The following is a 13,440-nucleotide window of genomic DNA, read 5'->3' as shown; positions in this document are numbered from 1 at the left end:
ACCAATTTTTGCATGGTTGTTAGAGACCATATACTAACACCACGTACTAAATTTCAATTGGATCGGATGAATTTTGCTCATCCAAGAGGCTCCAGAGTTCAAATCTGGGGATCGGTTTATATGGGAGCTATATATAATTATGGACCGATATGGACCAATTTTTGCATGCTTGTTAGAGACCGTATACTAACATCAGGTACCCAATTTCAAACGGATCGGATGAATTTTGCCCCTCCAAGAGGCTCCGGAGGTCAAATCTGGGGATCGGTTTATATGGGAGCTATATATAATTATGGACCGATATGGACCAGTTTTTGCATGGTTGTTAGAGACCGTATACTAACATCAGGTACCAAATTTCAACCGGATCGGATGAATTTTGCCCCTCCAAGAGGCTCCGGAGGTCAAATCTGGGGATCGGTTTATATGGGGGCTATATATAATTATGGACCGATATGGACCAATTTTTGCATGGTTGTTAGAGACCGTATACTTAGACCACGTACCAAATTTCAACCGGATCGGATGAATTTTGCTGCTCCGGAAGGCTCCGCAAGCCAAATTTGGGGATCGGTTTATATGGGGGCTATACGTAAACGTGGGCCGATATGGCCCATTTTCAATACCATCCGACCTACATCAATAACAACTACTTGTGCCAAGTTTCAAGTCAATAGCTAGTTTCGTTCGGAAGTTAGCGTGATTTCCACAGACGGACGGACAGCCGGACAGACGGACAGACGGACGGACGGACATGCCTAGATCGACTCAGAATTTCACCACGACCCAGAATATATATACTTTATGGGGTCTTAGAGCAATATTTCGATGTGTTACAAACGGAATGACCACCATCCTATGGTGGAGGGTATAAAAATGGTCTTAATTTTATTTCTATAGAAAATTTTGTCATAATTTTATTTCTATAGAAAATTTTGTCATCATTTTATTTCTATAGAAAATTTTGTCAAAATTTTATTTCTATGGAACATATTGTCCAAATTTCATTTTATAGAAAACTCTGTCAAACATTTTATTTCTATACAAAATTTTGTCAAAATTTTTTGTTTTTAGAGAAATGTTGGTCAAAATTGTATTTCTATAGAATATTTTGTCAAAATTTTATTATACCCTCCACCATAGGATGGGGGTATATTAACTTTGTCATTCCGTTTGTAACACATCGAAATATTGCTCTAAGACCCCATAAAGTATATATATTTTGGGTCGTGGTGAAATTCTTAGTCGATCTAATCATGTCCGTCCGACTGTTGAAATCACGCTAACCTCCGAACGACTTGAAGCTTGGCACAAGTAGATGTTTTTCATGTAGGTTAGGTTAGGTGGCTGCCCGATGTATCAGGCCCACTTAGATTATTCAGTCCATTGTGATACCACATTGGTGAACTTCTCTCTTATCACTGAGTGCTGCCCGATTCCATGTTAAGCTCAATGACAAGGGACCTACTTTTTATAGCCGAGTCCGAACGGTGTTCCACATTGCAGTGAAACCACTTAGAGAAGCTTTGAAACCCTCAGAAATGTCACCAGCATTACTGAGGTGGGATAATCCACCGCTGAAAAACTTTTTGGTGTTAGGTCGAAGCAGGAATCGAACCCACGAGCTTGTGTATGCAAGGCTGGCATGCTAACTATTGCACCACGGTGGCTCCCCTGTTATTGATGTAGGTCCGATGGTATTTCAAATGGGCTATATCGGTCCACTTTTACGTATAGCCCCCATATAAAAAGACCCCTAAATTTGGCTTGCGGAGCCTCTAAGAAAAGCAAATTTCATCCGATCCGGCTGAAATTTGTTACATGGTGTCAGCATATGATCTCTAATGACCATGCAAAAATTGGTCCACATCGTTCCATAATTATATATAGCCCCCACATAAACGGATCCCCAGATTTGGCTTGTGGAGCCCCAACGAGAAGCAAATTTCATCCGATCCGGCTGAAATTTGGTACATGGTTTTAGTATATGGTCTCTAACAACCATGCAAAAATTGGTCCACATCGGTCCGTAATTATATATAGCCCCCATATAAACCAATCCCCATATTTGGCTTGCGGAGCTTCAAAGAGAAGCAAATTTAATCCAATCCGGCTAAAATTTTGTACATGGTGTTGGTATATGGTCTCTAACAACTGTGCTAAAATTGGTCCACATCGGTCCATAACTATACATAGCCCCCATATAAACCGATCCTGGGATTTGGCTTGCGAAGCCTCAAAGAAAAACTAATTTCAATCGATCCGGCTGAAATTTGGTACATAATATTGCTATATGGTCTCCAACAACCATGCAAAAATTGGGCCACATCGGTTGATAATTATATATAGCCTCCATATAAACCGATCCCAAGATTTTGCTTGCGGAGCCTCTAAAAGAAGCAAATTTCATCCGATACGGTTGAAATTTGGAACACGGTGTTAGTATATTGTCTCTAACAACCGTGCGAGAATTGGTCGATATCAGTCCATAACTATATATAGCCTCCATATAAACCGTTCTCCGGATTTGAACTCCGGAGCCTCTTCGAGGAGCAAAATTCATTCGATTCGGTTGAAATGTTGAACGTGGTGTTAGTACATGGTCTCAAATTACAAAAATTTATCCACATCGGTTCATAATTATATATGGCCCCCATATAAACCGATCCCCAGATTTGGCTTGCGGAGCCTCTAAGAGAAGCAAATTTCATCCGATCCGGTTGAAATTTGGAACATGGTGTCAGTATATGGTCTCTAACAACCGTGCCAGAATTGGTCCATATCGGTCTATAGTTATATAGCCGATCCCCAATCACACAAAAATTGGTCCATATCGGTTCATAATCATGGTTGCCACTCGAGCCAAAAATAATCTACCAAAATTTTATTTCTATCGAAAATTTTGTTAAAATTTTATTTCTATAGAAAATTTTGTTAAAATTTGATTTCTATAGAAAATTTTGTCAAAATTTTATTTCTATAGAAAATTTTGTCAAATTTTTATTTCTATAGAAAATTTTGTCAAACTTTTATTTCTATAGAAAATTTTGTTAAAATTTTATTTCTATAAAAAATTTTGTTAAAATTTAATTTCTTTATTTATTTGGTTTCTTATTCGATCTTTTTCTGTTTTAATAAAAATGCTTTATTTTGTCAAGCTTGAGATCTGTTTTGTTTTTATTCTTTTCAATTCATCCGTCCTAATATTTCGCAATTTTCTTTGAATTGCTTCATCAGAGGTGTATGATCTATAAACATTTTTTATAATATTAATTAATCAATTAAGTTTAAATTCATTAATTATCTATAAACATTTGTTATAATATTAATTAATTAAGTTTAAATTAAACAATTAATACAAATTTCACATACATAGTACATCACAAAACATCTTATTCTAAACATCGTCTACCAGGCTATCATAACTGTCAAGTCGTAGCTATTATCTCTAACTTACATATGCGTCAATCACTACACAAAATTCTTATTAGAGCATCACTGCTCTCGTCAGCTTTCGCTATTGCACTGTTGGCTGATGTTGTTGTTCGAATTGTTCTTTGCCTGTCGATGATCATTTTTGCATACCATATGTCTGTATATGTGGGCGATGTTGTCTGTATCTGTTTTGTAATTCATTCTTCTTTTTGTTGGTACATTATTGATGTGCAGCATTTCTAATGTGTATCTTTTGTTGGTATTATTTTCTTGCTGTAATATGCGGACATCATTGAAGTTTGGTTGATGTTTGGTTGTTGCACAGTGGGCTGCCAACGCGGTTTTTTGTAGTTTAGAATTGCTGCGAGTTTTTATATCAGATTTATGACCTGATATTCTTGTTTTTAATTTGTTTTTTGTGGTTCCAATATACACCATTTTACATTTTTCTACTGAATTTCCTTCGCATGGAATTTCATAAATCACATTCGGTGTTTCCGTTTTTGGAATTTTGTCCTTGATGTTGGTAAATAATTTTTTAACTGTATTATTGGATTTGTGTGCTAAGTCATATTTGTTCTTGTCAAAAATGTTGGATTTCGTTATTCTTTCCGATATTCCTGGTATATATATTAAAGATTTGAAAATTTTCTCTGTCGGTTTTTCAATGTCTCTTTTTTCCGTGCGTGGTTTAAAGGATGTTATTAAATTCTTGATTATGTTCTTAGGGAAATTATTCTCTTCTAGTATCCTTTGTAGTATTTTCTTGTTGTCTTGATGGAATCGTTTGTCACTGATGGAAAGAACTCTGTCAATTAGATTTTGGGCTGTATTAATTATTATTCTCTTAGGATGTTTTGAATAAAAATTCATAATTCTCCCTGACGCCGTGTTTTTCTGATACCAGTTCACAGTTATATTTTTCTTATTTCTAAGTATCAATATGTCCAAATATGGTAATTTTCCGTCTTCTTCCAGTTCCATAGTAAATCGGATGTTGCTGTGGTAGTTGTTGAGTGTTGTCAGGGTTCTTTCAATTTCCGTTTCCTTAATGATAGCAAATAAGTCGTCCACATATTTAGTTATTATTTTTGGTTTTTGTGTAAGTTTCCTCAAACTTTCGTCCAGTAGTTTTTCCATCATTATGTCCGCCACGATGGGGGAAGCTGGCGATCCCATAGGTAACCCTCTTTTCTGTTTGTATATTTTGCCGTCATATTGAAAATATCTATTATCCATTATACAAAATTTAAGTACTTTGACAAATAAATTCTTTGACATGTTCGTATGTAAACTTATTTCGTCCCATCTATCGACTATGGTTTTTATAGCGAGATCTACTGGCACACTGGGAAAAAGTGATATTACGTCAAAAGAGATCAGCTTTTCGTCCTTTTCTATGGTCAAGTTTTTTATCTTATCTTTAAATTGTCTTGAGTCCTTTACATTATATGTAGATTCTTTAGTCAGGTTCTTTAATATATTTACTAAATATTTATTCATATTCGCTGCTGGTGCGTTGATCGAAGAACATATGGGCCTTAATGGGAAGTCCTCCTTATGTATTTTCGGTAAACCATAAAGTCTTGGTGCCGTTGCGATTTCTGTCTTCAGTCTTCTCATTTCAAATTCTGATAAAACCTTATTCCTAAATAATTCTTCTACAAGTTCATTGTTCTTTTTTTGTAGGGATTGTGTCGGATCCTTGTTAATCCTTTGATACGACATCATGTCGTCAACAATTTGTCGCATTCTAATTTTGTAGTCTTCTTTTTCCATGGCTACTGTAGTATTACCCTTGTCCGCATTCAAAATTAAAATGTTTTTATTTTTCTTTAAAAATTTTTTTGTTCGTTCCACTGTGTTCATAATGAATATATCTCTTCCATTTTGGCTCATTTTGTTCATATGATTGTCTACTGTTGTTGCGAATTTTATTCTGGCTGTCTCCAAAGAAGAACAGGAGACAGCCAGAATAAAATTCGCAACAACAGTAGACAATCATATGAACAAAATGAGCCAAAATGGAAGAGATATATTCATTATGAACACAGTGGAACGAACAAAAAAATTTTTAAAGAAAAATAAAAACATTTTAATTTTGAATGCGGACAAGGGTAATACTACAGTAGCCATGGAAAAAGAAGACTACAAAATTAGAATGCGACAAATTGTTGACGACATGATGTCGTATCAAAGGATTAACAAGGATCCGACACAATCCCTACAAAAAAAGAACAATGAACTTGTAGAAGAATTATTTAGGAATAAGGTTTTATCAGAATTTGAAATGAGAAGACTGAAGACAGAAATCGCAACGGCACCAAGACTTTATGGTTTACCGAAAATACATAAGGAGGACTTCCCATTAAGGCCCATATGTTCTTCGATCAACGCACCAGCAGCGAATATGAATAAATATTTAGTAAATATATTAAAGAACCTGACTAAAGAATCTACATATAATGTAAAGGACTCAAGACAATTTAAAGATAAGATAAAAAACTTGACCATAGAAAAGGACGAAAAGCTGATCTCTTTTGACGTAATATCACTTTTTCCCAGTGTGCCAGTAGATCTCGCTATAAAAACCATAGTCGATAGATGGGACGAAATAAGTTTACATACGAACATGTCAAAGAATTTATTTGTCAAAGTACTTAAATTTTGTATAATGGATAATAGATATTTTCAATATGACGGCAAAATATACAAACAGAAAAGAGGGTTACCTATGGGATCTCCAGCTTCCCCCATCGTGGCGGACATAATGATGGAAAAACTACTGGACGAAAGTTTGAGGAAACTTACACAAAAACCAAAAATAATAACTAAATATGTGGACGACTTATTTGCTATCATTAAGGAAACGGAAATTGAAAGAACCCTGACAACACTCAACAACTACCACAGCAACATCCGATTTACTATGGAACTGGAAGAAGACGGAAAATTACCATATTTGGACATATTGATACTTAGAAATAAGAAAAATATAACTGTGAACTGGTATCAGAAAAACACGGCGTCAGGGAGAATTATGAATTTTTATTCAAAACATCCTAAGAGAATAATAATTAATACAGCCCAAAATCTAATTGACAGAGTTCTTTCCATCAGTGACAAACGATTCCATCAAGACAACAAGAAAATACTACAAAGGATACTAGAAGAGAATAATTTCCCTAAGAACATAATCAAGAATTTAATAACATCCTTTAAACCACGCACGGAAAAAAGAGACATTGAAAAACCGACAGAGAAAATTTTCAAATCTTTAATATATATACCAGGAATATCGGAAAGAATAACGAAATCCAACATTTTTGACAAGAACAAATATGACTTAGCACACAAATCCAATAATACAGTTAAAAAATTATTTACCAACATCAAGGACAAAATTCCAAAAACGGAAACACCGAATGTGATTTATGAAATTCCATGCGAAGGAAATTCAGTAGAAAAATGTAAAATGGTGTATATTGGAACCACAAAAAACAAATTAAAAACAAGAATATCAGGTCATAAATCTGATATAAAAACTCGCTGCAATTCTAAACTACAAAAAACCGCGTTGGCAGCCCACTGTGCAACAACCAAACATCAACCAAACTTCAATGATGTCCGCATATTACAGCAAGAAAATAATACCAACAAAAGATACACATTAGAAATGCTGCACATCAATAATGTACCAACAAAAAGAAGAATGAATTACAAAACAGATACAGACAACATCGCCCACATATACAGACATATGGTATGCAAAAATGATCATCGACAGGCAAAGAACAATTCGAACAACAACATCAGCCAACAGTGCAATAGCGAAAGCTGACGAGAGCAGTGATGCTCTAATAAGAATTTTGTGTAGTGATTGACGCATATGTAAGTTAGAGATAATAGCTACGACTTGACAGTTATGATAGCCTGGTAGACGATGTTTAGAATAAGATGTTTTGTGATGTACTATGTATGTGAAATTTGTATTAATTGTTTAATTTAAACTTAATTAATTAATATTATAACAAATGTTTATAGATAATTAATGAATTTAAACTTAATTGATTAATTAATATTATAACAAATGTTTATAGATCATACACCTCTGATGAAGCAATTCAAAGAAAATTGCGAAATATTAGGACGGATGAATTGAAAAGAATAAAAACAAAACAGATCTCAAGCTTGACAAAATAAAGCATTTTTATTAAAATTTAATTTCTATAGAAAATTTTGTCAAAATTTTATTTCTATAGAAAATTTTGTCAAACTGAATTATATACGTATTTAATCGGTCTTTTTTAATCTAATATATACCACGTATGGACTTACTTACAATTTAGAAGACGGTGTTAGGAGGTTTTAAGATACCTTGCCATCGGCTAGCCTTACCTCAACTCAAGTAATTCGATTGTAGATGGCAGTGTTTAGAAGAAGTTTCTACGCAATCCATGGTGGAGGGTACATAAGCTTCGGCCCGGCCAAACTTACGGCAGTAAATACTTGTTATTTATTTATTTATTTATAAATTAGTTAATTTATTATAATTACAAATTATAATAAACTTATTTATACGGGCACTAGCAACTAAAGGGTATCGGCTTAAATTGTCAAAATTTTATTTCTACAGAAAATTTTGTGAACATCTTATTTCTATATCTATGTCTTTAGAAAAATGTTTGCAAGGATATGTTAAAGCCCACGTCGATACAGACTGCTTTAATTGACGCATTGTTAGTCAATATTGAAGCATTTATTCTTGAGATATCGGCCGAAATGTTTCAAGGGGTATGCCAAATATGGATTAAGTGGATTAACCATTTGAGACGCAGTCCGTACTGCTGAAATTTGCACTGTTTGTAAATTTCTTCATTGACTTTTACTAATTTTGGGTCTACGAAAAAGAGTCGCGAAAACAATAAGGGCAAGACCAATCAACTGATCTGTATCGTCTCCATATCTTTCTCTCACATAACGATAGCCAATGTTTTCAGGATTCTTTTTTGCCGGTCCCAATGTACAGGACAATTCCGTATGTTTCCTAAATAGAACCAGGTTGTCAAAATTCACCTCAGGAAGACTATCTTTAATTCTCACTCCAATCTCTTTAATATTCTGCGTAACTATTGAACAATCATCCACCTAGGTTATCAAGAGGACATATGTTGGTGAATAAAAGTATTTTCATTTAGAAGACTAGGAGGAGTAGTCTTTTCCTTTCGGAGGAAGGAGCTTGATTAAGCGATATTATCTGTTTGTGGTAATATCGTAACAATTTTCTATAAATTTCTGGTGTTTCCGAATCGCGCTCAAAATGTGCATGACATAATCTTCAAACATTAAATATGTATAGTTTGATATTAATGATTTCCAACTTAGTCTATTTTTTAAAATGTTTTTGGAAAACTTCAAAATTGCGACATCACTTACCTCCAGAATATCTCGTGATATTAAAACACTTGTGGATTCTTCAACATACAATGTTTGATTTTTCTTCACTTGCAGGGGTTCCCAATAAGCTGAGGGATATATACGGAATATAACTTCACCTTCAGCGGTAATATTTTTAATGTGGACACGATACCTGTAATGTAGGATGAGGCTGTAATGTAATCTATTCCCAATTCAGGTGTCATCTTTGGCACTTACCTCAATTTATCCATCGAAGCAATCTCAGTATTCCAATAGACCAAACGATCTCTTTCGATATCCAAATGGGTGAAATTATTCAGCGAAGTAAGATTTGAAGATTTATAATGCACTGAAGATGTTGACGACTCATCATTACCTCTTGGTCGACCCAAATACATGAGAATACCATAAGCGGGAGCCTTAATGACTTCATAATAAATCTCATCCAATTTCATATCCAAATTTGTTTCCAAAACAAAATCCTTATTTCGTAATATGACAAATTTCCCCTCCTGAACTATGGTGGCATTTGTAGGTAACATGGATACAAAAGCATCGGAGGCATGTATCTCCAATAAACCATTGACATCATGCAATTGATCACTAACTATGAAAGATGCAGTACCAACATCAGCACCTGTATGCTGGAACATAATACGCCTATTCACTATATCATCCTGGGTAAAACTATCCACATAGTGGCCAGACTTGTAGAAAGCTCCATTGTTGCAGGATATATGCAAATAGTGGATATTTGAAGTATTCGTATCGACATCAGCATCCAGATATTGTAGGACATCAGTATTCAAAGTTCTTATGCCACCACGCATAACATGGAATATACGTTCCAGCGTTCGATAGGGAGCATTATCATTGTGCAGAGTTATATGGACATCAATATTGGAAACGAACTGTAAGTCAGTTTCATTACTGGACAATATCAGCAAATCAAAAGAATCCTCGGTGGATTCACTATCATCGTGACAATAGTAAATTTCATTGAGAAACAAATGCTCCAGCGTGAATTCCGTTATCACACTAACCTTACGGTCATAATCATCATAGCGACACAGGGTCCCGTATTCAGGTTTGTTAGTTACAAGAAATCGTAGACTTTCGTAAATGTTAAATCGTATTTCGAAATGATTTTTCGTTATAAGGGCTCGTTCTCCCTCTTGTACCTTAAGAATTTCTCGTGTTTGATAGGATAATTTGTGCACCAACTCTTCGAGGGGAGTGAACATTATCTTCACCTTACCCACAACATCATCACATTCGGCAACCGAAACTATAAACTCCAAATAGTCTGAGAAACTGGAATACGAAGAATGATGGGTTTTATAGCGTATACGATTTTTGTCAATATCCAATTGTGTAAAGGAATCCATTTCCTACGGAAAGAAAAAGAGGAAAAGAATTATACATTGTGAAATTAATTATACATTGGATAGACCCGAAAATATATTCTTTTCGGTATCTTACATAAATCAAAAAAACCTAAATGGGAACCAAATGTGTGAAATGGTTGTTACATTTTTTTAGGAGCAAATATTTTTTCATATTCATATTCCAAATAATATTGATTTTGAGTTCTATGAACAGATTATAAGACTGACCCCCATTTTCATATAGCTCCGTTAGTGTTCCGTCAACTAACCAACTTTTAAACCGTATTATGGACGAAGCTGTCATCTTGCATATATATTCCATATGCCAGTTAGGAACTTAACTGACGAAAATTTTTCAGTTAAAGTTAACTGGAGAGAAGATATTTGCAATTTACTTTCTGTTAACTGGCAGTTAAAGCCTAACGGAGCTACATGAAAATGGCCGTGAATTGCATAAAATAATCGATCTAATTGAACGCTCGCTATGTTTCTATAAATACGAAAATTCGACCTATTCGTTTCCTTCGAGTGATATCTGGTAACACTTCGTAGCGCAATAATTTGTACCGTTTGTAGATCTCTCCATTGGCTTTTGTCGCAATGAACTTGACAATCAATTCCGTATGATTCCTTCTCCCTTCTATGGCCCAAAACTATAATAAGGCTCCTCTCGACTGGAGCTGATAGTCCCAAATTCATTCGAACAATCATCCGCAAAGGTTGCCTAGCGCCACATTATGAATGTGGATGCCGAGGGCCTAGCTTCCATCGTGGGCCAAGACTAGAACGTGGTCCAAGACTAAAACTTGACAATCAATTCCGTATGCTTACTAGAGCTCCCTTCTATGGCCCAAAACTGGGCTCTTCTCGACTGGAGCTGATAGTCCCAAATTCATCCGCAAAGGTTGCCTATACACTATGAATGTGGATGCCGAGGGCCCAGCTTCTATCGTGGTCCAAGACTAGAATAAGGCTGCTGTATACTCCAGTCCACAGTCTGCTGTATACTCCATCGTCCGGGATTCATTTCGTCGAAGTTCTTAAGTACATAAAGGCAATCATTGATCTTCATCTCAAGCTCACTGACACAATCCGTTCGTCTGTAATGTCTTCACATCTTTCTCTAAGAACTACCAGCCGATGCTTCGGAGTTTTGTCTGGTCCCAATGCACTTGACAATCAATTCAGTATGTTTTGTAGAGTTCCATTCTATGGTCCAAGGGACGAATAAGGCTGTTGTCGACTGGAACTGGTAGTCTCAGATTCATTCGAACATTCATCCCCAAAGGTTGCCAAACACCACACGTTGGATGTGGTTGCCGAGGGCTTGACTGGAGCAGATGGCTTGAGATTCACTTCGTGGAAGTTCTTAAGTACAGGAAGGACATCATTGATCTTCACCTCGAGCTCCCTAATACCTCGCCCGTTATCATCGATCAATCATCCGCATAGGTTGCCAAAAGTCACGCCAAGAATTTGGATGCGAAGGGCCCAGATCCCGTCTTTGCTACAAGCTTTATCTCTATTGGATCATATGGTCCCAGAAGTTCAGATGGCGAAGTTCTTAAGAGCAGGAAGGGAATCATTGATCTTCACCTCAAGCTCTCCGATACATCGCTCTTACTTTATCACCTTATTCTGGTCCAAGACTAGAATAAAACTGTTCTCGATTTGAGCAGATTGTCCCAGATTAATGTCGGCGTAGTTCCTTTGTACAGGAAGGAAGGCAATGATTAATCTTCACATCAAGTTCTCTAACATCCCGTCCTAGGGTACCCATCGAACAATCATCCGCATAGGTTAGCAAGTGGACATATGTTGGTGGAATAGAAGCGTTTCATTTATAAGATTAAGAGGAGTGGTATATGGACAAAAGCATTTGCCATTTAGAAAATGAATAGGAGAAGTGTGAAGTGGATCATAAAATGGTTTCGATAATCTTCGTTACAAAGGAAGGAACTGATGCGGGTCTTCCAATAATGACCGTTTTCTTTGTATTAATATCGTAAAATTTTTTTATACATTTCAGGTGTTCGTAATTACAAGAGGCTGCCACTATAACCTTTAACTTTGCGGTGTGGGTCGGGTATCTAGTACCAGTAACCAGTGTGATTCAGCATGTTCGTGCCCAGACTATCATGGCTAGTGGCTGTCAGTCTTTTGATGGCTTTTATATCCTAGTTGCTGATGGGTCTGCTGCTTGATCAGATCAGATCCTCTTGAAATGGAGATCATCTAGATGCTGTCGCCACGTTTCGTTTTTTGGAATTATTTGTTTAAGGAGAAAAATCAGAATTAGGACATCGAAACAGGGATTGCTTGGTTAAAGATACAAGGAATTGTAAATCAGATTACTAAGCCAAATTAGGAATAGTACTCCCATGCCTTTTGAAATAAAAATTCGTCTATTATTGGGGGATCCGGAATATCATGGCCTAGCCGATTTACGTGACGGATATGCAAACATTTTCAACAAATAGGTTTTAAGGAAGAGGACCATGTCTGCTGGTACATGCAGGTTCAATCTCAGTTTCTGGCGAACAGTTTCAGTTTCGCTCTTCCCACAACTATGTCATAAAATAAGATACCCTCTTTTACAGCAGGAACTACTTCTCATATGGTCCCTAATATTAGTAGCGCCAATTAGTAATGACGGGATGGACAACAGATGGCGCAGTTCGGGATAATACATCGGTAGTATAAACAACACCATTTTCTTCGGCTCTCAATATGACAAGTTTCTTGCCCTCAAAACAGCATTTGCGGGATGTTTTGATATAATTCTTTGATTTGGAGAAAAGAGCACTTGAATCACATCGATTACCCTACCAAGCTTACGCGAAGTGTGCTCTTTCGGTTTCAAGTGGTGAGAGGTGGTTTGTGCTTTTCAGATGTGGTGATTTTATATGGAAGAAAAAGAACGTAAACAAGTAAATACGGCCGTAAGTTCGGCCAGGCCGAATCTTATGTACCCTCCACCATGGATTGCGTAGGAACTTCTACTAAAGGCTGTCATCCACAATCGAATTACTTGGGTTGCGATAACACTTGCCGATGGCAAGGTATCGTAAAACTTTTAACACTGTCTTCTAAATTGTAAGTTAGCCCATACGGGGTATATATAAAATTTTGACAAAATTTTCTATAGAAATGAAACCTTGACAAAATTTTCTATAGAAATAAAATTTTGACAAAATTT

General features: G+C 36.0%; 1 protein-coding gene across 1 annotated transcript in view; it reads right to left on the bottom strand.

Annotated features, from left to right (window-relative positions):
- The window catches only part of kon (chondroitin sulfate proteoglycan 4-like protein), a 123,504-nt gene that overhangs the window by 12,416 nt on the left and 97,648 nt on the right, over positions 1-13,440 (bottom strand). The window contains exons 9-10 of the mRNA XM_075296868.1: positions 9,091-10,244; positions 8,872-9,025 (exon numbers count right to left, since the gene is read on the bottom strand). Coding sequence (XP_075152983.1) covers positions 8,872-9,025; positions 9,091-10,244 — 1,308 coding nt within the window. The remainder of the gene's footprint in view (positions 1-8,871; positions 9,026-9,090; positions 10,245-13,440) is intronic.

This window comes from Haematobia irritans, chromosome 2 (genome assembly GCF_050003625.1).
Source record: "Haematobia irritans isolate KBUSLIRL chromosome 2, ASM5000362v1, whole genome shotgun sequence".
Taxonomy (NCBI): domain Eukaryota; kingdom Metazoa; phylum Arthropoda; class Insecta; order Diptera; family Muscidae; genus Haematobia; species Haematobia irritans.
Note: the sequence above shows the minus strand (reverse complement) of the source record. Positions and strands in the feature narration are given on the sequence as shown.